This window comes from Aedes aegypti, chromosome 3 (genome assembly GCF_002204515.2).
Source record: "Aedes aegypti strain LVP_AGWG chromosome 3, AaegL5.0 Primary Assembly, whole genome shotgun sequence".
Lineage (NCBI taxonomy): Eukaryota > Metazoa > Arthropoda > Insecta > Diptera > Culicidae > Aedes > Aedes aegypti.
This window is the reverse complement of record NC_035109.1, coordinates 349,946,045-349,973,684: the sequence shown is the minus strand read 5'-3', so window position 1 is coordinate 349,973,684 and position 27,640 is coordinate 349,946,045. Positions and strand designations below refer to the sequence as shown.

Sequence of the window (27,640 nt, the reverse complement as noted above, 5' to 3'; positions counted from 1 at the left end):
CGATTCGAAACATCCTTACTAGAGACGATGGAAATTCACGATTTCGCGGAAGCCGCGGTGTTTAATTTACTTAAAGTCGAAGTTTCACCAAAAAGTCTATAACCGTTCAATTTGAAATTGGGCGTCTTTTCGGCTTACTACTTTTGTTTGAAATTTTGCATAACCATTTTGGCATCAAAACTATCGTCTTAATTTGTAAAATAAAACGAAATTTAATGAAATTCCGCAAAATTTACACATTTGTGTGTGTGTGCTGTTTTTACTCAAAATAGGCTGTCAATGCTAATAATGGACCCCTTAGTAGGTGAAATTCATTCTCGACGCCTTTCCGCAATTATATCTCAGGCGGATATACGTTTTGTGGAGTCTAATAACAATTTCAATGTCTTCACTTCACAGTACACCCATGCAACATACAAAATCATACGATTTTCCCAGAGAAATATACATTTGGAAAACTGTTTTCCGAATGCCTATTATGGACCCTCCCGGGGTCCATAATAGGATTGTTTACAAATTTGACGTTGCGTATTATGGACCTTCCATTTGATTCCCATGTAATCCGGCTCGCTGCCGACGTGCCTATTATGGACCCACCTGGAAATGCGTATTATGGACCCTCTTGTGTGATTTCATTTACAAAACTGTTCAAATATCTGTATTTATGCGCCTCAAACCAAATATTTTGCCTAAAACTGCTGACTAACAATGCAATCGAAATTCCCCAGGTGGATTTTCTTAGGAATAAAGTTTCTTTGTGTGTTAATTTTGTTTTTCTGTGAGGGGTCCATAATACGCAAAGGGTCCATAACTGGCATCGACTCCCTATGTATTTTTTGGTAAAATATATTACGGTTGTTAAGAAAATTTTCCGTTTTGCGGTAGCCGCCGAGTTCTACCGCAGCTGTCAAAGTTCTACCGCAGGCTTCGAAATCATTCTATCATTGAAGCAAACAATTCAATCATAGTATGCTTGAAAGAAAAAGCGCTATGAAAAACACTAACAAACAACAATCATCAAGGCGGTATCCAAGGTATCATTGAAGCCTACTGATGATTTACCAGTGCAAATCAGTGATGTGACAGCTGCGGTAGCTTTCCGTTGAACCGTAAAACGGAAAGTTTTCTCTGAAATTGCAATAACCGAAAGTATTGGACCGCGACAAAGCCGCGAAATCTTGAATTTATCGCTATGGTCAAACGCGAAATTTCAAGAATATTGCCGCGAATTTCCATTGTCCCTAATCCTTACCTATGTGAGACGGGTAACTTTCTAACGTTTTACGGCACGGTGTACTAAAATTAAGAAGGTGATATATTCCGAAAACTGACAGCTACTTGACGACGTCATTCCTATCCACCTCGAACAAATTTTCGAAAAAAATGATCTAGTGGTCCGGAAGGTATATGGTACGATAGGAGTGACGTCACATGTTTACAATGAAACTTGATATTTACATCAGTAAAGAGACTGCCTTGTTAATTTTTATGCCGTGGTTTTACGGTAGCCCAGTGGTTTCCAAGACTTAGTAGGCCGGATGATGCCAAAGTTACATTTCGTGGATACCAAATATTTTTGTGTAGAAATTCTCTGTTTTGCACAAAATCCTAGTAAATCATGTTCGCCATTCAAATGCTATGTAGAAATTTTCCGTACGCCGTTGCCAAATCAGCTATGCATCAAGTTGCATCCTACTCAAGTTTGCAGTTCCGATTCAGAGAGTTTACGCTCATGTGTTGTACACGTAAGTTTTGTTAGTTCTATAGTTATGAAACAATTTTGAACAAAATTGACAGTCCCTGAAAAATACCAACAAATTTTTCAACTCATCCAGTATAGAGTCGATGATGTTACTCAAAAGACGCATTCTGGTATCAACGGTTGTCTATCCTCGACAAAAGGGTTGACAGCTATTGAAGACCCATTTCTCCCATGTTGGAGTGGAGAAGCGTAAATTGCGTTGTGGCATCCACCGCTTTTCTTCCCCTTCGTTTATCGTTGAAAATCCATTTTCCGAACATTATTGTTGGCACCACTTTTTCAGCTTTTATAGCCTTCAGCGGGAGTGTGTTCGGAAACTTGCATTCAGTCTCCTAAATGGCTTTCAAGATACTGTTGGTGAAGTCAGCCACGTGCCCACCGTTACATCAAGTCCATTGGAGAGAACGCCGAATCGAAAGTTTTCCCCCATCAAAAAGGAAAGTGATTAGTGTTGTCTGGGACATATTCTTGATGTAGGCGTGCTGTACTTATATGTTCCTTTTATTTTATGAGGCGAACGATGATTCATAGTTTACAGTTCATTACATTTAATGAAAGCGAGTAAGACACATTTGTTTAACAATCTCTAGATACTTCATGTGTTAATAGCACAAAAGTTTTGAGGTTTTCAGTAATTTTGTTTTATAACTGCATGTCATAGGAAACATAAAGAATATAAAGAGACCAAAACTCAAATTCAATTCAAACCTACAAAGAGTAGATACACATCAGAATGAAAACATTTCGTTATCAATGCCCAGAAATCTGTTTCTAACTAGTAGATTGAGTTTAATTTCAAATTAAGCATGATAATGGATAGCTTCTCCAGAGCTTATCTACAAGCATTTCGCCGAAATATCAACTGCTGTGTTTGATAGCTATCTTCCCCCAAATTAGTCTTTCAAAAGGCGCTCGATGAATTTTCGACAACGGTTGCTAATAAGATAAGCTAAAAATAGTCAGTCGTAACAGTACATCCAAAGTATCAACAAATCCCCTCTCATCAGCACCACTGAATTTGCATTATTTCAAATGCTTTTCCATTAGCCGCTATATAATGGATCTCTAGCTGGAAAATCCGTCCACTGAGAGCATGCTAATTCCGCAATAGAGAATGATTCCTGGAAATCTCGTTGTTACTACTCGCACCACCCTTAGTCATCTCGTTTGAAACTGTAAACAACCGGAATGAAGGAATCCTAGCAGGAGGAAGACGTTTTTCAGAGAAAAAGAAATAGAGCCATCGAACCGAACTGAAGCGAAGATATGTAAATTGAGATGCGGCTTGGAAAAACGATTTAATATCGTTTAAGCTCCGGTCGGAAAGTCTGCTCTGAATCGATAAAAGCTGTCAACCACAGTTTCCTTCTCGGACGTTGATGGTTCAGTTATTTGCATGGGAACTTACTAGAAGGGCACCGGTTAAGGGTTTTCAATGAAATATTTCACGCTGATTTGCTCCAATCAGTGCCCAACGCGATATTGTAGCATTCATCTTCTCCGATGAACTACTTTGTACGGTTGATGACAACCGACAACTGTTGTGTGCTGCCTGTCAAGTTTCGAACCGATAAATCAATCTATAATCCCATTATTTACTCAATCTTGCTCAACCAGGTCAGGCATGCAAAAAAGGGCGACGCTGTGAAGTAAAGGTGTTACACACAAAATCGATTGATCGAATTCTCTGGTCGCACATGCCGAACCTTGAAATACTGGTCTTGTGTAAAAGTTTTGCACCGACGAGGATATTGTTGTTTTCTATGGTCTCTAGGAAGGTTCGCTCGTTTGAGGTCCACGGCAGCGGATGCTGATGGTGAAGTGTTTAGAGATTAGCAAACGACGTGCAAACCCGAGCAGAGCTACGTGTCAAAATATGATCAAATCATCATAGTAATCAACACTTCAAACTTGTATTTTGGATGAGAGTCAGATAATATTGAGAATCATTGATGGTTTTCAATTAAATTTTCTTTGGGTGCAATTTCTGTGTGCATACTGCTGGAGATACATAATGGAAAACATCTACTTATTTGGTTCCGAAACTACATGTTGTCAAAGTAGGGTCTCCAAAAAGACTATTTTCATATGTAGCAGGTTCCCGGTGGCCCGAAGTCCTTAGACACCGACACGTTAATGCTTCCAGTGGACGATTTGCCCTTTGAAGGAAGTACCACACTAGACAACGGACTAGCATGCAACGCCCAGTGGCACAGTCGAAAAACTATCCTGACGAAAAGTTTTCCGGACTGAAGCGGGAATCGAACCCACACCCCTTGACTCGATGCGGCTGAATGCTTGGTAACACTAACCGCACGGCCACAAAGCCCACTAAGTCCTTACTTAGATTAACGTAATTAGGTAACTCATTTGAAAGTTTTTTACATTTTGATGATTTTGACTAGGTAGTACAAAAGCACTAATTTTTGACCTACAAGAATTCTATGCTAATTATCTGATTTTCATTTAAATAGGCCTAATCAATGCTTATCGGGACATCCACCGAACGGTTACTGTTTTCCTCGATCTATTTTTAGTAGGAAATTTACAGGCTTGTACACCATATTGTTACATCACTAGGCTCATCAGCATCATCATTACCTTTATCCTGGTCGGATATTTACTCCCCAAAAGGTCTACCCACCACCAGCAAAGCATCTAAGGGGCCGTCCATAAATGACGTAGCATTTTTTCACTGATTTTTTACACCCCCCTCCCCCCTCGTAGCATTTCGTCACAAATGCTGATACCCCCCCTTGGAAAATACGTAGCATATCAAGTAACCCCCCCCCCCTATCATTTTTTTTATTTACTTTCCTTAGTAGTTGGGTTAAAACAAAAAATTCTGAATTTCAATACAAAGTTTTATATTCATTACCGACTGAAATTTTATGATAATCTAACGAATAACAAATCTAACGGGGCCCAGATTGCCGTAGCGGTAAACGCGCTGCTATTCAGAATGACCATGCTGAGGGTCGTGGGTTCGAATCCCGCTGGTCGAAGATCTTTTCGTAAAGGAAATTTTCTCGAAAAAAAAAAATTGTATGTCATTTTTTTCAGCGCCTCTCATTTTACCGAAATGGTTCAAAATGCTACGTCCACTAGCTAGGACCCCTCCCTTCCCCACGTCACACATCGTCACAAATTCGTGAAGCCCCCCCTCCCCCCTAAAAAGCTACGTCATTTATGGACGACCCCTAAGCTGATTACATTCGATCTGCTTTGGTGGCCGCCAAACAGCCGATAAGGGAAGGCGAGGTTAATATGCGCCCCATAGGGAAAAACTTATTTTTTTTCCTGTAAATCTCGCCGAAAAAGTTATTCTAATTGGGTTTACAGGGAAGCTGCATAAATTAGATCGTAATTACTAAAAACGGTAATTGAATTGAGAAAATCTTATTTAAGAAACTAAATTTATAATAAATGAGACCATACCAAGGATCAAACAACGATTTTTAAAACAGCAGTTTATAACGCGACACTTAGTTCCGAACGATTTTTAGTAGAAAAATTAAGCTACCTATTTTCCAAACTCTGATATATGCAGCACAGGCATTGCAGAATGCGCTCTCATTTGATTTTGAAGCACGATCAAAGCAAGCGTAGAAAAACATCGCACCCGTTGCGGTCTATGATCGGCAACGTATCGCAAGTTGTAACAAGTCTGATAAATAGGAGCAGCGAACAAGAGCCCCAAAGAGAGAGCGATGATAAAATCCACTTTTCTCTCTTGTTTTCCGTTGGGAGTTGGCGTTTTACTTTACTGACACGATGAACAATCCCTGAACATCCGATAGCAATAGTGTCCACCATGTTTGGAGCTTGTTCAGAGGGGTTTTAACATGCACTGTTATCCACCCCGATCTGATCAAAGTTGTAGCAGTATACGATCGACAGTTTCTCAAAATGTACTGCATGTTATGATAGTTACAGAGAGCTATACGCGAGAGATTCTCTCGTTTTTTTTATGAGCGGCGTTTAAATTGATAGAGATATCGTATACAATATCTACAATATCTTTTACCCCGACGGCGCATTTTACTCCTAGTTCCCCTATCTAGACGCGCATCGACTGAACGATGGAAGGGTCGATATTGGAGAGAGCGCGCAAGGATGTGCGAAATATATCGCCGCATATAAATTACCTTTATAAGCCATTTTATGAGACGTTTCGAATCATATGGTTTCCGTTTGTTTACCAGCTTTGAAAGTTTCTGGCGGGCCGATTTATTTACGTTTCTTCTAGCCCTACATTTGGAAGGAGCTTATTCAACAATGGCGCTGGTGGCAGTGTAACAAAGTTTTTAATTTTCGCATGTAAAATTGAAATCAGCAGGCAGAGAAGATATTTTTCATTTACAGGTAATATAATACATGTAAACCGAGTAGAACCATGCGCTGAAAGAGACGGGGACGTCATTGCCAACAAAAATGTGACCAGCGCCATTCAGATATCAGGCTAGTTTTTTGAACAACAACAATGAGCGGCCCGCCAGAAAACGTCATTCGAACGTCTCGTAAAATGGCTTATTAACGTCGCCTACGCGTGTGACTCGTGAATGGCGGCGGAAAACGGGTTTTGTCATTGCATCGTCGTTTTGGGCCTTTTCGTTTCCCTGGAGAAATTTTGAAGCGAGCCTTTGGCTGCTCCAGATGTGACTTCCTGCAAGACAGAAGAGTGTGCCTGTGTAAATATGCGACCTCCGTATAAAAGCGTAACTTTTGAGACAGAATGCGTCAACATGAAAGACGGTAACTATACCTACAAAAAACATACTGTTTCACATAACGTTATATTTAATAAGATGGCAACAAACTATCAAAGAACATTTGAAAGTAAAATGTGAATCCGTTATCCGTTTTGCACATAATAGTCCAATCCAATTGCCTGCGTAGTAGTGCAAAGTTGACAAATTTTCTTTGTTTGCTGTGAGAACTGTCACAACATTGCTTTTGTTTACTGTGCGATAAACAGAATAGGCCAGGGGAAGTGGTTCACCTAGAGTGAATTTATGTCAAAGAAAAAGTAGATTTTGTATGAGAATTGACAGAAAAATGAATGACAAGTTCATCCACTTCTCCTGGCCTATGAACCGATGCACGAGTTCACTAATTTGACGTTTGAGCGGTGCCGAATTCACTGGTTTCCATGGTCACATAAATAACACGGCACCGCTCAAACGTCAAATAGTGAACTCGTGCATAGGTCCATTGCGACGAGGATGAAACGACTAGTTAACTGCCGTTATACGCATAATTGTCCCATGTTACTTTTTGTGCATTTTGACTTTTTGTCATCAAACAGTTTATTTTTACGTATAGTTTTAGAAAACACTTACCAAAAATTAACTTTGTTCGGAAACTCAATGAAAAGCAAGCCAAGTCAATTTGTCCCATTGATGAATTTCCAAGCATAACTGTCCCACTACTGTGTTTCTACGCATAACTGTCACACTGTACAATTCGCTGCGCTGATCTCGAAAAAAATATTCAGTAGGCAATTTTTATTTAGCTGGAGTTTGGAAAAATCGTTTTGAATATCTTCTTACGTTGGCTTTACAACCCATGTGGAAAACAACCTGTTTTATGTGTTTGTACTATCGGGATGCATTCATCATTCATGCGATCCCAACGTCAAATTTGATTGAAATTTTCAATGTCAAAATATTATTTCCCATCGTTTTTCAATGAATTTCATTTCTTCTAATTTTTGGAACCGTGGTCATCGATTTGAAATTTACCGTAATTTTGAATTCGTCGCGGGGAGTACTGAAGTAATCCCACTTGAAGAATCAGTAACCACTTTAATTTCGAGTCCATGGCTTGCGACAAATCAACTTCATGATTTAGCAAACTAAGTCTAAATAAAAATGGTTTGACCGTTTTTGGATGACTTTGCCACATGCTGGGATGTTCCGAATACCGGTTCACTGGTGGGGGTGGCCATCATATTGGCGAATCTGAAACCTGGTTTGCGACATATCCATTTTCATGAATTTTCAAATTAAATCTAAAGGTAGTTCAGATGTATTTGCATGACTTGACCACATGTTGGATTGTACCGAATTTCCGGTTTCTTGGGGAAATGGCCACTAAAGTTCCCAAACTTCATGAATTTACAAATATAGTCAAAAAAAAAGAATAGTTCAAGAGGTTTTAGATGACTTGGCCGTTATTCCGGATAACTGGTTCTTTGGTGCAAGTGGCAAATATGTTGGCGGTTCTAAAACTTAATTTGCGATGATTTTGCAAACAAAGTCCAAAGAAATGTCAAATCGTGTGAAGATGTGTGTCGTGAATTTTGAGTTGAATATTTACTCCTCAGAATAACCTTGAATTTGCCGATGAGTTTCTGTCAAGGCTGCAGCTGGAAGAGTCGATATAGGAATTTAGTACATCTTATAAACTCTCTAACTTACTCATCCACTTTTTCTTTCACTAACTCATACATTTTCTCATTATCACACAAACAGAAAACTTTGCTTTCCATCCGTAACTATAAAATCGTATTTCTTCACTTCCCCTCACGTGGCTCCTTTTGGCACATGTCACTTAAGCCTCCATTAGGTGCCTTAACATAGCCTTGAGGATATACGTCCTCAACATTCGGTACAATATATACATAAGAACAGTCATCTACAGCAGTATGCTTAGCACATAATTGGTCACTACTATCAGTGGGACTGTTATGCGTAGAAACTCACCAAAAACCCCGTATTTCTAGGCATAATAGTCCCACTATTAATTTCGTAGCTAAATTTACATTTTTCCCATAACACAAACTCTTGACTCTAATGAATACACTATTCTTCATACTATTGTAAAGATTTTAATTTAATTTACCACACACCTGGACAATACGAGGCCTAAATGTGTAAAAATCTTCAAACGCGTTTTTCTCGATTGCATATTTTGGAACATGGGACAATTATGCGTATAACGGCAGTTAACTGCTGAGACGAGACTCGCGAAGACGGTCTTCTTTTTCTGTGATTGCTGAGATTTTTTCTTATTCCACTTTATGTTTATGCCAATCATGCGCAAGCCGTTCAAAGTCTCACATGAACCTCTCAGCAAAAAATGATTGCGTTTGAATCACATCGAATCATAAATAGCCTTTTGAGTGAAATTTCATGCGAACAAAGGTAGCAGACATTAGAAATAACTAATCTTGTGTTTAGATTTATCAGCAACTTTGGAAAAAAACTGCTCCGTCGACTGAGATTTTTATTAACAGTTTATTGTGAATACAATACTTTTCACTTTTTCAGCCATTAAAACGGTGGGTTGCATTTGACGTTTCGTGACAGCGGAATCTGGGCTGCATATGACGTTGATATTTTTCCTCTTCGCGAGTCTCTCTCAGGTTAACTGTAGAGAGCCAGAGAATGATAGACATTAGGAAAGCGGATCCACAAAGGATAACAGATATCGCGAAGAAAACGTGTTAATTGATTGCAAGGCAGCATGAATTAGAATAATATACTGTTGCGGATCAACCAATGAGGTGCTCCAACAAACTCCAAATAGTTCCAATAGCTCATGAAGATTCTGGAAAAACGTAAATGTTTTTTGATGACTCAGCCTGAATTAGCGTTCAGAATCAACATTTGTGACGAAAGCTTCAATGTAAAAAAACGCCACAAGAAACGAAAACTGCAAAGCCCATTGCGAGTCGCACGCCTAACCGTCGTAAATCGCATTCGGTTGTGGTTGTTAATAACTCACTGACTGGCTGGAAGGATGTTGTTGGTCGGGCGATGTGCATTTGGAGAAAAACGGAACAATCTCTAGTGAGTCGTGTGCAGTTTTGTAATCTCCCTGAATACATTGTCGGACACGAACCAGGCACAGAACCGGAGCACCATAACTGACCGGGCCTCAGTACTAATGGCGTATTTGTCGGTGGTGGTGCCCCAATGGGAACGCGATTTCATGTTTGCGGAAAGATAAGCTATCTAATCAGCAAAAAGATCACGTTTTCCGCTGGAAAAAAGGTACACCACAAGGTAGTGAGGCATATTCTAATGGCTGCAGTAAATTGCACTCACTGCTAGCACTGCTTTAGTGCCGGTGTGCGGTCAATGGGGGAATTGGATGCGGTTTTTCGGGGTTTCTTTTTGTAGCTAGCCATCGTCGAATGGATGTCGGGGATTTTACGTGATAGAACCACTTCAAGGGAGCATTCTCATTAGTGAGTTTATTCATAATGATTGCTTCTTTTTCTGAATTTGGGTTCATTTTTCATTCCTTTGCCTCAATGATGAGCCTATCATTCTTCTGTCCAATATTCATGGGGAATTTGAAAGGCTGATCAGGACTATACAAACAATCTTTTTAGTGATGATATGCACGACACGTTCCGTTGTACAAACATAAGGGTTGAAGCCACATCAAATCTAGAAGAATTGAATCGAGGTAGAATTGACTGTACGGACATGCATATTTTTTCTGCTTTCCAATATGAGTCATGGATCACCAAAGGAATGGATTTCCAGAACTTTTCGGATTAAATTCGAATTGATTCTCACTAAACTTTTTAACAAATAAATAAATCATCGTAAAAATTTAATGGAAAATCATAAAATTTGATATTCGCCTTTTGAAGAGTTGTTTCTAGAACGCACTTTCAATAGTCACTTATGATTCAATACATGTCTAAATTTCTACATAGTATAGCATACAAGGTGATTCATATTCCAAAATATAAAACTCTCAATGGGGCAATAATTTGAAAAAATGGGAAACTCTGTCCTATGTGAATATACTGAATCTTTTATACTTCGTTGATTTCGATTTTTAAAGACATGTCAAAAATCTTAGTTGGTCAATCAAAGTTCATACAAATTTACTAATCAATCCTTCGTTCAATAACATTTATACTAATTTAGTCCCATTTTCTTCTCCTTTTCTTCTTCCAGTGAACAATGTAGATAGGCTAAAACCTCCCAGACGGGGCTTCTTCGAGACGATATTCTGCTGTTGGCGGAATGCGCGAACGAAAAACCAACCAAAATGGGACCCCCATCGATGGTTCGATCACGCCCCCGCCAATCCAGGGCCAGCCTCGGTATTTGCTGCCACAGGTCCGACACTCGGATATGCACCGGAAGTGCATGGTGATAGACTTAGACGAAACACTAGTGCATAGCAGTTTTAAGGTAAGTGGCTATAGATAGACATGTATCTTTTTTCCGACCTTATCTTAATGAGCTGTTTTTATTTATGCTGATGTGGCACTGTTGTGTCGAGTTCGGTAATAAGAGCAGCTTCAGCCGAGTGGTGAAAGGTCAATTTGGCATGGGTTATTTTTATTTTATATAATAAAGTTGAACGGAACGACAGCGAGAGCCGGGAGAATCCTTTCAAGTTCAAGTTCATTGCGGCGACGGGAAAGCACTGCATTTTATGCACCCTGAAATGAACCTGCCTCGGCGAACATAAGGGCGAAACGTGAATCGAAACAGCCTATCATCGTAGGCAATCAGTATGGAAAGTGCATTGTGGAAAAAAAGCACGGTAGGATTGAAGTGCAGGGTCGAAGAATTATTGCAGTTATGTTGTTGCCAGTGGTGTATATTTAGTATGTGGCGTGTATTAAATAACTTTCATTCAATGTCAGTGTACATTTTTGCTCGATGGCGTGGTTTTGAAACGATAGATTTACACTGGAGAACTTGCCGAGGTTGGTATGCGTGTCTTTGCTACTGATGGTAATCGTCTTAAGGGAGGCCCTTTTTAGAAAAGTGGGCGGTATTAGCAGGATAGCTTAAATTTCACACGAACGATCTATAAAATGTTTCTATAACATTTCAAATACATTTTGACTATAAACTGTTCTTCAGGTGACAGTACACGAGAAAAGTCCAAGCAAGTTGAAAATATATCTTATTTTAGCATTAAGTTGATGACTTTATATGCTATCAATTTATCATTAATATATTTCTGGTTTTGGGCCCAGATAGCCGTAGCGGTAAACGCGCAGCTATTCAGCAAGATCAAGCTGAGGGTCGTGGGTTCGAATCCCACCGGTCGAGGATCTTTTCGGGTTGGAAATTTTCTCGACTTCCCAAGGCATAGAGTATCTTCGTATCTGCCACACGATATACACATGCAAAAATGGTCATTGGCATAGTAAGCTCTCAGTTAATAACTGTGGAAGTGCTCATAAGAACACTAAGCTGAGAAGCAGGCTCTGTCCCAGTGGGGACGTAACGCCAGAAAGAAGAAGAATATTTCTGGTTTTCCTTCCCTCCTCAGTGAAAAAAACTTACAAATCGCATAAATGCAGTTTCTCTAAATTTATAGTCGTTAGATATAAAAGTTTTGCAAGTGACACAAAAAATAACTGAACAGCTTCATAGGACTAACAAAAGGCAAATGTTTTACACAACACAAAAATGTCAAAGCATAACAGACTTGCAGGATACTGAAAAACAAAAATAAAATAAAATATGCCTAAAAATAAACGATCTTCATTAAAATCAAAGATTGCCGAGAAAAGAATTCAGCTCCTTAACTGAATTTAATTTCTGGAGTGTTCTGTGATGAATATTTGTAATTTTATTGAAGAAATGATAATATCCAAAGTAACGATCTGATAAAGATGATTTTGCCCCATGTAGTCTTAACTTGGTATCGCAAATAAAAATCTGCAATCACATAACTATGCATAAGGTGGTTTGACGATACCTACCTACAATAGTTTACTGGGGAATAGCTTACTGCAGCATGCAACCGCAGTAATTTTCTCCTAACACCAACCACCCATCTTGGATCAAATGTTCCAAAAGAGGGAAGACTGTAGGTGCACTGCTGCAGCAGATTGCACAATTCTATTGTGTCGTTACACGCGATGGAGAACGATAATTACTTCCACGTTGACCACATCACAAGGCGAGAGAGAGAGCTTCATGGTCTGGTTAGTTTAGCGGATTTGATCAACTTCAGTTTCAGTACTAGCATATGGATGACACTGCTGGAAGTTAACCTGTATGAATAAATGCTTGCCAGTTAGTGGTTCATCAATAAGTGTACGACGTAGCGGTAGTTTTTCTTCACACCTTTGAATATTACTGATCAACTAAATTACTCAACATGGCTAGCCACATTCCAACGAAATTAGCAAGCGATAATCAACATATGACCTTTTAAAGATTGATAGCTGTCTGCTTCTCCGTTACAGTCTTTGTCTTTGATTCCAGTGGCGATGTTATGTCAAGAAGTAGGTAATAATTATAATACATATTGTTAACATTAGCCGACATCGTCGGATGGTACTAATGGCTGCAAAATCGCCTAAATTTATACCCATGCTGTACTCTAATGTACACTTTGCCTAAATGTGGTTGTTATGATAAAATCTCAAAACAATACAGCCCTAAAAGCTGTTGTTGTGCTTATTCTGCTGTGAGACATTTCAAAAGTTCCAGAACATTCCACGGATTAGAAGAGTAGAATGTAACCGAAAATTCCTCGAATATTCTGCTGAATATTCGCCATTCATGTCAAAGTGCTCAATGAAACTTTTCGGTGAAACATTACTGACAGACAACCAACTCTAGGATTTTAATTTCTCGCTCCATATAATGCGTGGCACAAGAAATTCTCGCGCCGTCTATTTTGAAAAGCGCTGGTAGTTACTTCAAATCGTCTTAATATAGCTTAAAAATGTTGTTTCAAATGGCATTTTATAATGACTATTTTATATAACAAACTCTAGAACGTTCTATTGGTCATAACTCTTTTAAAATGTCAATCATATTTAGCGTTATGAATATAAAGGCTTAAATTCAATGAGCCTCATGTCATAAAAGCTTACTTGCACAACCAGCACTAATTCGACTAAGTCATCGTTGTTTTCTACGATTCAGTCACGGCCGCCTCGTAACTCAACGATATCAGTAATGAAGCGAATCAAAAAGCAAGCAACAGACTACTGCTACCAGGGCATGGACGACATTACGCGCTACTAGACCTGAAGTAACCCGTAACGCGAATACAATATGTCATTATAATTGCCTAATGCAATTATCCTTCGTCATCGTCGTCACTGACTACTGTACCTATTGTTGCCTTTCCGTAGGTCGTTCGTCTTCTGGGTTTGCTTTTCGTACTCGATTATCCCCACTACACTTGAATCTCCATACGCCTCTAGGGAGTATACATTTTTCCTCCCCGTCTAGACTCAAACATGACACACACAAACCAGACCAGCAACATTCTCCTGCGAAGTGGTGTAGCTAGGGTTTTCGGGGCCTTATGCGGAGACAATTTTGGGGGCCCAAAATGTGGCACTACGCCAACATACAATAAACATTAATCTGTTCAAATGATCGAAATCGAAGGAGGGTAGGTGCACCATTTATGGGCATAACTGTTTCCTATTTCGCCATACGTGGTAATTAAATTTTCAAAATTTTGAATCATTTTGTGTGTTTAAAAAGTTTGATATCAAATATATCTTAAAGTTAAAGCATTTAAAAGAGAGAATTTTCGAGAATTCACATATGGCCAAATAGGGAACCATTATAGCCACAACTGGTACGAATTCCCTCTGTTATTTTTCTTTAAGTCGATATGTGATTACATATATAAAACATGGAGCTCGTATCCAACTCTTGTTGAAGTCGTTTAGTAGACAAAATGTTATAAATAAATGAACACATAATTCAGTACTATACCATTTTATTCCACTAGATTTTGTTTCCTTTGACACATACGTGTATATCGATCTCAACTGTAAGGACGCCTTCAGCGTCGCGTAGTCTAGTCTAGTCCAGTATACGACTCTCAAGCCAGTCGCGATACAAATGGACAAGGCACGGAGCACCGAGTACACGAAAAAAAATGCATTGCCGGAATCATGAAATCATGAAATTTTATGTTCCATAATATCAAGACTACAAGTCATGAAACCATGACTATTGATCAAGAATTTATGGGGTCAGGGCATTACACCAATCTAACTGTCACTTTTTTCAACTTATTCATCTTTTCACACGTCTGTTGCGATCGGTAGTGTTGTGCAGTGAAATTATAAATAAATTTGTAGAAGAGGTCAATTTGAAGACCATGTTCGTCGGAACTTTGCCATCATATCGATGACATTCTCGAGAACACAATTAAACTCCCGGTGCTATTAAATGTTCGAAAATGTACTTGCAAGCTTTCACTCTGATTATGCAGTACCGGGCAATGATTGACGAAGGCAAATTGACAAATTTGTAGGCATTCTCCACATTTTACAATAGCGCAGCTCACACAAACCTTCGGCAGCCGGATGATCTTATACCACTTTCCACACCCGCAGAATCGTTTAGGACTTCTCCATATCCAATACAATTCACCATTATTTTGCAGCCCGAAGACGATGTGCCAATTCAATGGAAGTTTGAAATAACATTTTTCGTACAAATCTAACCATCTGATGTTCGCGTTACTGCTAAAGATGTGGCAGTCGTAAAGTTGACACTTTTCACAGTTCATTCCGAAACTACTGGCACAAAAACCGGAACGCTCCATCTTCATGATATTTGTTTACCTATGACAAATATGCTAAGATCGTGTGCTACAATAAGAACGTAAGTCGCATTATCGATTTATCTTCATCGATTTTCTCTTTTGTGAATAATAGTGACAAGATACAAGCTTGTCAGCATTTTTTCATCTCACAACGTAAGATTGCATCGCTGCCTAGCGATTTCGAGTGAAAGAATGCTGACAAACTTGCATCTTGTCACTTTTATTCACAGAAGAAAAGATCGATGAAGAGAAATCGATCATCTTACTTACGCCCTTATTCTAGCACACGCTTGAATTGACGTTTGCATGTTTTCATGAAATAAGTTCATGATTTCAAGATCCTGCTTCATGATTTCATGACTCAAGTTTCCACTTTTCATCACCAAAACTGGAATCATAAATGACAGGTATCTAAATTCATGAATAGTGCTTATGTTTCACTAACTGTACTCATGATTCCGGATCCTGCTTTATGATTTCATTACCTAAGTTGGCACAATTAATATCAAAAATGGGAATCATAAAAGGTAGATAACTAAATCCATGAAGAGTGTTTATGTTTTCATGAATATTATTCATAGTTCCAGCATACAAAGTTGGGGCCCAGATAGCCGTGACAATAAACGCGCAGCTATTCAGCAAGACCAAGCTGAGGGTTGTGGGTTCGAATCCCACCGGTCGAGGATCTTTTCGGGTTGGAAATTTTCTCAACTTCCCAGGGCATAAAGTATCATATCGTACCTGCCACACGATATACGCATGCAAAAAATGGTCATTGGCACAGTAAGCTCTCAGTTAATAACTGTGGAAGTGCTCATAAGAACACAAGCTGAGAAGCAGGCTCTGTCCCAGTGGGGATGTAACGCCAGAAAGAAGAAGAAGCATACAAAGTTCATGATTGGATGATGTCAATCGCCTCCCGAAAATGCAGGTGGCTGCTTAGCAACTCGATGTTATCATTGAGTTTGTTAATAGCAAAAGCAATATCAGCAAGGACTTGAAAACAAGTCTACTGAAATTGCGACCATCAGTCCTAGCTGCAAAGCGGTGACCAAGGAGAATCCTAACCCTAAAACAGTGAAACGTAGCAACTTAGACAAGGCCCTCGTTATCAAAACAGAGGAAGCGAAATACGCCAAGGTTCTAAAGGCAATGCGAAGCACGGAGAAGTTATCGCCATTGGGCGCAGATGTGCGGAGCATAAGGCGGACTAGGATTGGTGAAATGATCCTAGTCTTAAAGAAGGACGCCAAGCAAAAGGGTGCAGTGTATAAGCAACTGGCACAAGAAGTACTTGGCGACGACGTTAATGTAAGATCCCTGACCGCAGAAGCGACTCTCCAGTGTAAAAATTGGGATGAGGTCACCGAGGCAGCGGAGGTCTCGGCTTCACTCAGAGAGCATCTGGCATCGACGCATTCAGCAAGGCCATCCTCCTTTGAAAGGGCCGGTTGCAGAGGCCAACAAAGCGAAGAACTTTGGCATATTTCATTTAGGCTGTTCGGTTTGCCGGCTGAGCATACAACAGCATCCTGCAATTTGCTTCAAGTGTTTCGAGAAGGGCCATAAGTCGTGAAATTGCAATGGTCCCGACAGAAGTAAACTGTGCAGAAAATGCGGCACCGAAGCTCATAAGACAAGCGATTGTAAGCAAATCGTTAAGTTCCTAATATGTGTGGACAGAGCAAACAACGGACACTTAACGGAGTATCAAAGCAGCCAAAACGGAAGTAACACAGTTAAATTTAAACCTCTGTGATGCAGTGAGCACCTGAACAGCTGAGATGGCAGTCAGTCCTGGATACGAAGACCGACGTGGTGTCACTATCGGACCCATACCGCATACCAGCCAACAACGGGAACTGGGTGTGCGGATGGGTCTCAACAGCTAGCAGCTATAGGGACGACAATACGATACCCAATCCAAGAAGTAGTCTCTAGCTAGGTTTTGCGATAGCAAAAATCAATGGTGTGTTCTATTGCAGTTGTTACGCGCCCCCAAGGAGGTCGATTGAGGAATTTTCCCACATGGTCGACAGGATGATAGCCGAACTAGCTAATAGGCAGCCAGCGGTGATAGCTGGCGACTTTAATGCATGGGCAGTGGAGTGGGGTAGCCGCTGCACCAACCCAAGAGGCCAACTATTGTTGGAATCCCTGGCCGCATGAAATGTCGAGCTGGCAAATGTGGATACAATGAGTACCTTCCGCAGAAATGGTGCAGAATCGATTATCGACGTGACTTTCTGTAGTCCTAACCTTTAAGGTACCATGAACTGACACGTCGATGACGGTTATACTCATAGCGATCCGAAGCACAAATAGGAGAACGCAGTGAAGCATTTAGAGAGGCAAAGTTAGCTCTCAAAAAGGAAATCAAGTTTCGAAAACGGGCATGCTTTGATGCCAGAGTGCCAACTCGAGTCCGTGATGTGACGCTAACAGAGAGGTGATGGCTAAGACCAAAGGTGACATAGCTGTGTGGGTGCGAAAGGGCTTGGGGCGGAAAAGGAGGCGCCAAGCGTCATCGCAAGGTTTTGCGTGATAACATCCAGGGTATCACCAAGCCCGCAATCCGTCGTCTGGCTCGTCGTGGAGGAGTCAAGCGTATCTCCGGACTTATCTACGAGGAAACTCGTGGTGTGTTGAAGGTGTTCCTGGAAAACGTCATCCGTGATGCCGTTACCTACACTGAACACGCCAAGCGTAAAACCGTTACCGGTATGGATGTTGTCTACGCTCTGAAGCGTCAGGGACGCACCCTGTACGGTTTCGGAGGTTAAATCGCATTCCAAAGTTTCGCTCTTTGTGTAATGAACCCTTTCGCACCCACACAATAGCACCCTAAGAGAAGTCGCCTGAGTTGCTGCGATCGATAATCAATGTACTATTCCCGCATCATCCCGTATGCGGCAGATGATGGGGAAGAAGTGGCGAAGGTGACGAATGAAGAGCTGGCCGAAGTCGTAAAATCAAGGCACCGGGACCTGATGGTTTCCCGAATGTTACCTTAGAAGCAACTGCGAAAACGGTGCAACGTAGCATAGATCGAGGAATCTTCCCGGATGTATGGAAGCGACAGCAATTGGTGCTACTACCAAAGACGGAAAACCACCAGATGGCCCACCGACGTCTACTAGATACGATGAGCAAGTTTTTGAAAAGGTTGATCCTCAACAGGCTCGTACCGTATACGGAAGGTGCGGACGGCCTGTCCTATAACCAATTTGGATTCAGGAAAGCTTAATCTTCTCTGGATGCTATCCAGTCGGTCGTTTAGACGGCTGAGGTGGCAATCAAGCATAAAAGAAGCGATATCCGTTACTGTGTGGTTGTCACTCTGGATGTGAAGAATGCGTTCAACAGCACAAGCTGGGAAGCGATAGTCCACGTACTTCACCGCCTCAAGGTACCGGTGCAGTTGTGTAAGGGGCAGAAAAACGCTCGAATTACCGCGGGAGTACCTCAAGGTTCAATCCTTGGCCCCATGTTATGGAATGCGATGTACGATGACGTACTGAGGCTGCCCTTTCCAACGGATGGATTCCAAGCGATATCTTGGGCATCATGGGGTAATGACCGATGACAAGCTCAGCTTCTCTTGCCACGTTGAATATGCTTTTAAAAGGGCGTCTACGGCTGTAGCGGTGCTTTGGAGGATGATGTCTAATGGCTGTAAGCTCCTAACAGGCATGGCGCTATCCATACTACACAATCAAAAATAATGATGTTTACACGTCATGCAAACTTCATTTATGCGATGTAAACATGACGTCATGTAAATTTAAGCCTGAAATCATGTAAAAATGTGTTATATGTCATGTAATCACACAGAATCCTGCTAAATTACATGACATATAATTGAAGTTTACATGACATATCATGTAAAAATCCATGATATTCCACGCTCCAATTATGTGCATTATATGTCTCAGAAATTTACACGTTCCGTTCGAACTGTGTAAGGTATAGAAGACCAGTCTAGTCAAACGCGCTTATAATGAGCAGAAAACTAAAGCGGTTGGAAAGTAAGTACCGTAAAATGGGGTGTTAAGGGATGAATAAAAAATTCTACTAAAATTTCGAGCAACTTCTAGTATGTCAGTAATTGAACATAATACAGTCCTACCATTCTCCCGGCGTGTCTATCAAAAGCCAATTACAATGAAGACGATCCTATGGCAGATTTCTGAGATAATCATAAAAATGTGTGATTTTTGACGAAAATGCAAAATGGGGTGTTAAGGAATTTGAGGTTTGTAAATAAAACTATATGTTGCCAACAGCAAAAAAATATTATTTTGCTCAATATCGTTCATGTGTCCCTTCCACTCCAAAGGTTTTTTTCAATCTAAAGATGATATTACTTCAATATAATTCAAGTTGGAACTCCTGAAAACGTTAAGCGTTTTATTTTAATTGCTAAATCTCTCATACATATCAATTCTATTTTCAAGCACGCTATCAGTGCATCGCACAACTGTCTTGAAAAGATTTTTATACTTATATGCAGTATTCGTATCCCAGAACAGTGCAGAGCAACCATGTCATGACTTGACAAAAGAAGGATAATTTCAACATGATTTAAGTTTAAATAGGGCAAGTGTCCAATTTGCCTTTTAACCCGTATAGGCCTGAGTGAAAGCAAAAATACTGAAACCCTCACCGCTCAGAGAATTCTTAATGGATTAAAATGATTTTTTGTCAGTTCACTGGCCCACATATCTAGTTTCTAGAAGTGGCCAGAGGAACTTGGAAATATTCCTGTGGCCGGAGTTATTCCGGTGGGTTACTGGGTCAAGTCGGATAAAAAAGGGCTATTTTTTGGGACATGCCAAGTTTCCTTTATTTATTTTCAATGACAACCATTTTAATTTGCATAAATCATTAAGATCTGATATTCAAAATTATAAAAAAAGAGTTTTGCACCGTTTTAAATATACCGGATGTGGCCATTCGGACGTAATGTCCGGAAGAACCGGCTATAGAATTGTTGGATACTAAAACGTTTCAATTCTCGAAAAGTAGAAATCAAACATAATTGTGCACTAAAATGCGTTCCCGTAAGCTTGCCACAGATGTTCAGATACAAATTGGCCACTTTATTGTAAATTTCAGGCGTCCCGGGATCCAACAATGGTCATTTGTAGTATTAATCAAACGCAAAACTCATAGTTATCCCATTCAATCGTTCATCATAAGGTTTACACTGATGCAATTTTCTTAAAATTCCGTCATGTAGTGGCCACATTATAACCGGTTCCAGAAATTATCTGTGACTTGAAATTTGCCTACCTCCAGGGGCACAAATGCACAGTACCCTTCTTACCCGACCTGACCCAGTGATCCACCCGAATAGCTCCGACCACAGGAATATGTCCACGTTCCTTTGGCCACTTCTAGAAACTAGATATGTGGGCTGTTTTTCATCACGCCAATCTGTCATGAAACGGCCTACTTTCCTGCACTGAAGTATACAGTGCGGAAATAGTCATTACGCAACTGAAACCTATGCTGTAATGATTCATTACGCAACGCTTTCTCATCACGCAACTGTTTTGAGTTGCGTAATTAATCAGTACACAACAATTTGTCAGAAATTGTAAAATGATGGTGAATGCATTCCGATATGATTTCTGATACCCTCAAGTGTTCTTTTACGAACTCGATTTTACAGCACTACTCGGCAAGCCTCGTAGGATAAATTTACGACTCGTGCTGTAGAATCATCATTCTGCAACTTGTTCCGTAAACTACTAATTGTTAATCTAGGACCTAGGTAGTGCTTGAAAGATAGCTTCAAACCCATCTTAAATAAGATAATCATTCCTATTTCCATACTTTTCACCAATGTGATGAAATAACTTGAAAATATTATCATGAACACCCCATATTCACATTAATCAGTTTTCATCTAAATTTTCCTACCAATTTTAACAAATTTTGAGATAAGTCATTTTTGGTGATATTCAGTGACTTACGAAAAAGATCCCTTAACTTTACATTGCAGGTTAACTTCACGGAACAATCCAAAACTATACTGAAATATATTACGGCATAAATCTGATGAGTTTAGTAACATAGAAAAGTTAGAAAAGATAATCCCTTAACACCCCATATATTTTCAAAACGAGACTTTTTTAATAAAAGTTCCTAAAAATCGACACCCAGATATAATTTCAAGAAGTTTTTGTTTCTACTATGATCTCAATTAAATTTACTTATCTTTTACGTTACTCGCGAAATTTTCTCAAATATTTTTCATGGGTTGGTAGATGAATGTATTTAGCCTATAGAATTCGAACCAAAATGTTCTGAAACGTTTTCAATATCTAGAAACCACAATACTTAATAATAATAGACAGCTCCTATTACATAATGCTATTCACAATCCTCCGATTAAATTGAGCATTTCAGATGACTTATATATCGACTTTCAACGTTTTTGTGATTTGTCGAACTTGATTGAGAAGTTCAATCCCTTAAAATCCCACGTGTCCTTAACACCCCATTTTACGGTATAGGATCATGTGCTTCAGAGTAACAAGCGCATACCGAACGGTTTCTAAAGAGGCCGCTTGCATCATAGCCAGGAAGACGCCCATCGAGGATCATCATCAAGGAAGATGGTCAATGTTTCAACCAAAGAGGTAGCAGAGTGGCCCACAACGCGTGTAAAGAGACATCGATCAGAGATTGGCAGCAAAAATGGCAGCGATTGAAGGTAAATGGACACATCGGCTAATACCAAATGTGTCAGATTGATATAAAAGAAACCATGGGGAAGTGAACTTCCACCTGACGCAGTTTCTGTCAGGACATGGTTGCTATAAGCCAGGTCTGCCCAACCTTTGTGAAACACGGGTCAAATCTCAGCATCAGTCTTGGATGGCGGGCCATTTTTTTTGCAGTTTTTTTTGCAGAAAGAAGTTTTTTCTCAAGAATTTGAAGAAAAAATGCTGCCAAGTTTTTTTTTTTTTTTTTGAGGGTTCTGTAGAAACTGTGCTAAAAATTATATCATCTAGCCCAGTTTTTTGTGAATCTTCCCACGTTTTCTATAAGAATGCAATCCAGGATTTTATTTTAAAAAAAACTACTCAGAATTGTACAAAAAAATCTGTCACAATCTTAACAGAGATTTATTTCGAAATTCTGTTCAGGAATCTAACATTGATGTCTCGCATTTTTACACGAATCCTGTCCAGAGTTCCAGCTAGCATTATGTGAATGCCCTGACCATGATTTTGTGAGAATTATATTGCCGAATCTTTTCTAACATTCGTGAGAATACTATCCAATGTTTCCATGAAATTCATGATTTTGTGAAAATTTTGTCTAAGAAAACTTAAGATCATCCTAATATTTCAAATAAACATGCCTAAGATTTAGTATGGATACCTTGCAGAGGTGTGCGAAATTAACACCCAGGATGTTGTAGAAATCCTATTTTTAATTCAGTGAGATTTTGTTTGACGAATTTGACCAACAAATCTTGTTAAAGCTTGATGGTAATTTAGTTTTTTTATGAAAAATGGTCTTTCAAATTACGAACTTCGAACGGTTTTTTGAAACTAAATTATTATGAAAAACAGTTCTTAATTCGTGGTTTGCCAAGAAACAACTAACTCAACATTCACTTTTTTATTTGTAATTAGAGTGTTCAGTTGTAATTTAAATAAAGAAAAGGAAATAATGGGATTTTCTTTGTCTAACTTCAAATTGATAACCATCTGTGAGCCAGATATGAGACGACTCTTCAAACTCTTCGCGGGCCGCACTAAATGAAGCAGCGGGCAGAAGCGGCCCGCGGGCCGAACGTTGGGCAGCTCTGCTACCCGAGCAGAAGAAAATAACTACTGAATACCAAATTGAGGTATTCCATACCAAATAATTTCCAATACTACATACCTGAATGAGGTATGAATTAGCCCTGCATAAGAGGTAAAATACCTCAAATAATATCTCAAGCATATTCTACGAACACCAAACTGATAACTAGATCAGGTATTGCAATACCTCAATAATACTTGATGGATTTTCATATAAAAATGAAATTTTTCAATTGTAGTTCAATACCTCCAGCAGACCTCAATAGCTGTTTAATACCTCAATGAAGTATTTTTAATTGTTTTAAAGATTTTTTTCAATACCATTATAATACCAAATTGAGGTATTGACAACTGAACAATACCTAATTTTGGTATGATACCAAAAAATGGTATGCATAAGTTATTGGGGAGTTATTTGTTCCTCCTCGGGTATAAGCAGCACCTGCATAGGTTCGGCAATCTCCTGTGTGCCCCAATTGTGCTGATGTGGAGGAAATAGCTGAGCATGTCGTGTTCGATTGCCCCAGTTTCATTGTTGTGAGAAATCGCATGCTCGCAACATGCGGAAGGGTTACGTCCCCTATAATATAATCCATAGAATGTGTGCGGATGCCGAGTGCTGAAATTTAGTAACTACGGTTGTCACTCACATTATGCTAGAATTACAGCGCCTATGACGCGCCGACCAGGTGAGGATTATCGCTGCCGAGACTGATCCCCTGTAACATTGTTTAAGCCGGTTAGGAGGAGCAGTTTGCCTAGGCTACTTCTGCTACATGTGTTAAGTGCTATATGCACTGGCCCCTCCCCGAAAAAATATTGTATGGTGTTTCCGGGGAGAACAGGGTATGAGACCATGAGTTATATTTGTGTACTCTATTAAGTGTCTGGTTGCAGACTTCTTTCTTGTAGAAAAAAAACTCTTTCAATCTGATTTTCCTCTGTCTGTTTACATGTTACTTTGTTAGAGATTGAATATTTACTGCTATGAAAAATTATTACCCTGATTTCGAGACCCCTGGAAACACGGGCCCGGTGCGGACCCTCCTAATTACGCTACTTTTCATGTGCTCTGTTACTAATGGCCCTCCCGCCATCTCCCATCTCTAATTGCAGCCAATTCCAAACGCCGATTTCATAGTGCCAGTTGAGATAGATGGAACCGTGCACCAGGTGTACGTCCTGAAGCGACCGCACGTCGACGAGTTCCTGAAGAAGATGGGCGAGCTGTACGAGTGTGTGCTGTTCACGGCGTCGCTGGCCAAGTACGCCGATCCAGTGGCGGACCTGTTGGATAAGTAAGTATTCCTAACCGTACTACTGCTAACCGATATGACGATTAAACGTTACGGTGATGAACGATGATGTGTCTAATCACGTGTGAAATTGAATTGCAATTGCAGGTGGAACGTGTTTCGGGCGCGGTTATTTCGTGAATCGTGCGTCTATCACATGGGCAACTATGTGAAGGATCTGAACAAACTAGGGAGAGATTTACAAAAGATAGTTATTGTTGATAATTCACCTGCTAGTTATATTTTCCATCCGGACAATGCTGTAAGTATACATTGCGTTTTTATTGATGTTGACATTGGGGCAGCTCAGAAAAGGCGGTCGCTTCGTAAATTTTCTGTTTGAAAAGATGCATTTGTAGGGAAGAATAACAATCCGTGCCTTTGAAAGGCTTTCTCCTATTAAACCAATTAGAACTTGTTTTTTCTTTTGCATACTCAGACCTTCAAGAAAACTGTAGTTTCTTCTCTGGAATTAATTCAAGCCATAAATCAGAATCATATTACGTATTCCAAACACATCGCTAGTTCCAAACTTTGCAGCCAACTCCATGGTCGATTCCTTTTTCAATCCATAAGAATTATGCTTTTACTTACGCCAGCTACAAGAATTGCATGACGTGGCATACCTATGAGTCATATCGGATTCCAGGAGCGTACCGGGAAAACGAATCCTGGCACTCATTTTTTATTCAGGTTCAAGGATAACGACTGGGAGCTTGTGTGTTTGTGATTATTTAGAGAACCAACCCATAAAAGGGCTATCCAATGGTGATTGGAATGATGCTACCGAAAGGATTTTTTTCTGTTATAAATAGGTACTAGTTGACATCGAATGAGTACGAACAAAACATTCCTTCCCCCCAAACATTGAATGATCGATTTTTAACTAGTCAGATAGTACAAACGCAAATGACGCATAAAACATACGAAATAGGTATAAGTAGTCTGTAGAGAAAGTAGATGGGGGATACCATCAACTTTCCGCTCACGGCCAAGACGTTTTGCGTCTTTTCCTTGGCAAGGATTTTCCTTGTGTGTTGGGTCCCCTTTTTGACTGAATCATCCCTGCGAGCATTATGTACATGGAAGGGCGGTCATGCTAAAGTCAAGGAATCAAACAAAAAGGGGCGCGTTTTCTAGTAATGTTACTTTTCTCACTCTCATAACTAAAAATAAAAATATTTCCGATGGGGTACAGAAAACATTGAGTGTTTGGAAATAAGAATTTGATAACATAATACTCGATTTCTATCGAATCATTAACATTTTGCAAACGACTTCAAGTTCAACGATTATTATAATATGAAGTATTAGAAGGGGCCTTTCTTAGCCGTGTGGTTAAAGTCCGCGGCTACAAAGCAAAGCCATGCTTAAATTGTTTGGGTTCTATTACCGGTCGGTCCAGGATCGTTTCGTAATAGAAATTTCCTTGACTTCCTTGAGCATAGAGTGGTACGTCGATACTCTATGTCCAAGGAAGTCAAGGGAATTTCCATTACGATATACAAATGCAAAAATGGCAACTTTGGCAAAGAAAGCTCTCAGTTAATAACTGTGGAAGGGATTATAAGAACACTCAGCTGAGAAGTAAGCTCTGTCCCAGTGATGACGTAATGCCAAGAAGAAGTAAAATGAAGTTTTAGAAAGATTTGTTGTACAGTTCATTGCCGATACGCTTAAAACATTGTCTCTCACTATGAGCTATGACTATGATGATACGAGTTCGTGGGTCCATCACTGCCGCACAGAAAAAAAAAATCCGTTCTCGTATCCGTGAACAGCAGACGTGATCTCGTCAACAAGCAAAAATACACCGTGAACTAGATCATGTTCATGTGAACGCGTTGCCTAGTTCCGGGAACGATGATGGTTTTTCACGGTGTATTTTTTACAATTCACGTTTTCCAGAACTCTTTTGAGCGTGCGTGAATCGCAAGTCAGTTTCACCTGCATTGTTGTCTAAATTGAGTTGAGTTCCGTTTTCAACATATCTTCCGATAATCTTTCGACTGCAGTAATGGAACGACATGATTTGTTCAGAAAAAATAAAAAAAACACCAAGTCGGATTGTCCCATAATGAAAAGTACCCGCATATCAGTCCCACTACAGGTTTCCATACCGTGTAACACAAAAATAAATTTTGTTTTTGGTCATCATTATATTTTTTCGAATAGATATTAAAGTTAAAAGCAATTTCTGAAAGTTTTATTGAGATTTCAACGTGTTTAAATATCCTGGATTTTTTTAAGTATTTGTATAGAAATCGAGTTTGGAAACTTCACAGCCCATTTTATTACAGATGCCCACTATTTACAGATGGGACTGATTTACGGCAGACACTCGTTTAAATTTAAAAATAAATATTGTGCGATGCAAGAAATATCCACGTTATGCGATTATATTAAAATGTCGATATACCGTCGCAGTAACTATAAACATCATCAACTGTTTCAGATTTAGCAAATTCGGAACATTCGCGTCCTTGAAGAACTAACAAATCAAAGCCTACTTGAATTTTGACGTCGCGTTTGAATTGCGCGCATATTATCTGCGCGTTACCGCCACCGCTGGATGTGGATTTAAAATAAGCGCCGCAATAGCATTTCTTAATTCTAAACATATTCATTTATAGGAAGGCACCAAATTCCGTAAAATGTCAACAAATTTTCGGAAAAGAGGGTATTCGTAGAATCAGCGCATTAAGGCCCGGAGAAATTCCCCGGTAGTGCATTTAGAAATCCCTCGAGAAATTCTATTTCTAAGGGCTCATCCAGAAATAGTTCAAAAGTCCTGTGATTTTTCGTAGATTTCCTTAATAGATTTATTCAGACATGGCTATAGGTAAATTTTCAAGGATTTGGTCCAGTGACCCTCGAGAGGTTCTTTGGTCAACTTGTCCTAGGATTGCTTTAAGGATTTCTATAGGAATTCATGCAGGGATTTTTCGAGAAATTCCTTGTCCAAATCCTAGGGGATTTCCGCCAGAGATTTTTTCAGGAATTCTTTAAAACATAACTTTTGAAGTTCTTCCAGAAATTCTCCAAAAATTCCTTTAAAAAAATTGTCTATGAAACCTTGCGAATAACGTATCATACTTACTGAAGCAACAACAACAGATTGTTTCGTAGTTTTCTCGTTTTATCAGTCGCACTGACCTCGTGATGGCTATTCCTGCATAAGAATCCCGAAGTTCTATGTGTTCTTTTCAACGCAACTGGGTATCAAA

At 39.7% G+C, this 27,640-nt stretch overlaps 1 protein-coding gene across 1 annotated transcript in view; it reads left to right on the top strand.

The window, feature by feature from the left end:
• The window catches only part of LOC5578119 (carboxy-terminal domain RNA polymerase II polypeptide A small phosphatase 1), a 201,460-nt gene that overhangs the window by 146,893 nt on the left and 26,927 nt on the right, over positions 1 to 27,640 (top strand). Inside the window, 4 exon segments of the mRNA XM_021855387.1 lie at positions 10,687 to 10,766; positions 10,768 to 10,926; positions 24,235 to 24,416; positions 24,522 to 24,675. Coding sequence (XP_021711079.1) covers positions 10,687 to 10,766; positions 10,768 to 10,926; positions 24,235 to 24,416; positions 24,522 to 24,675 — 575 coding nt within the window.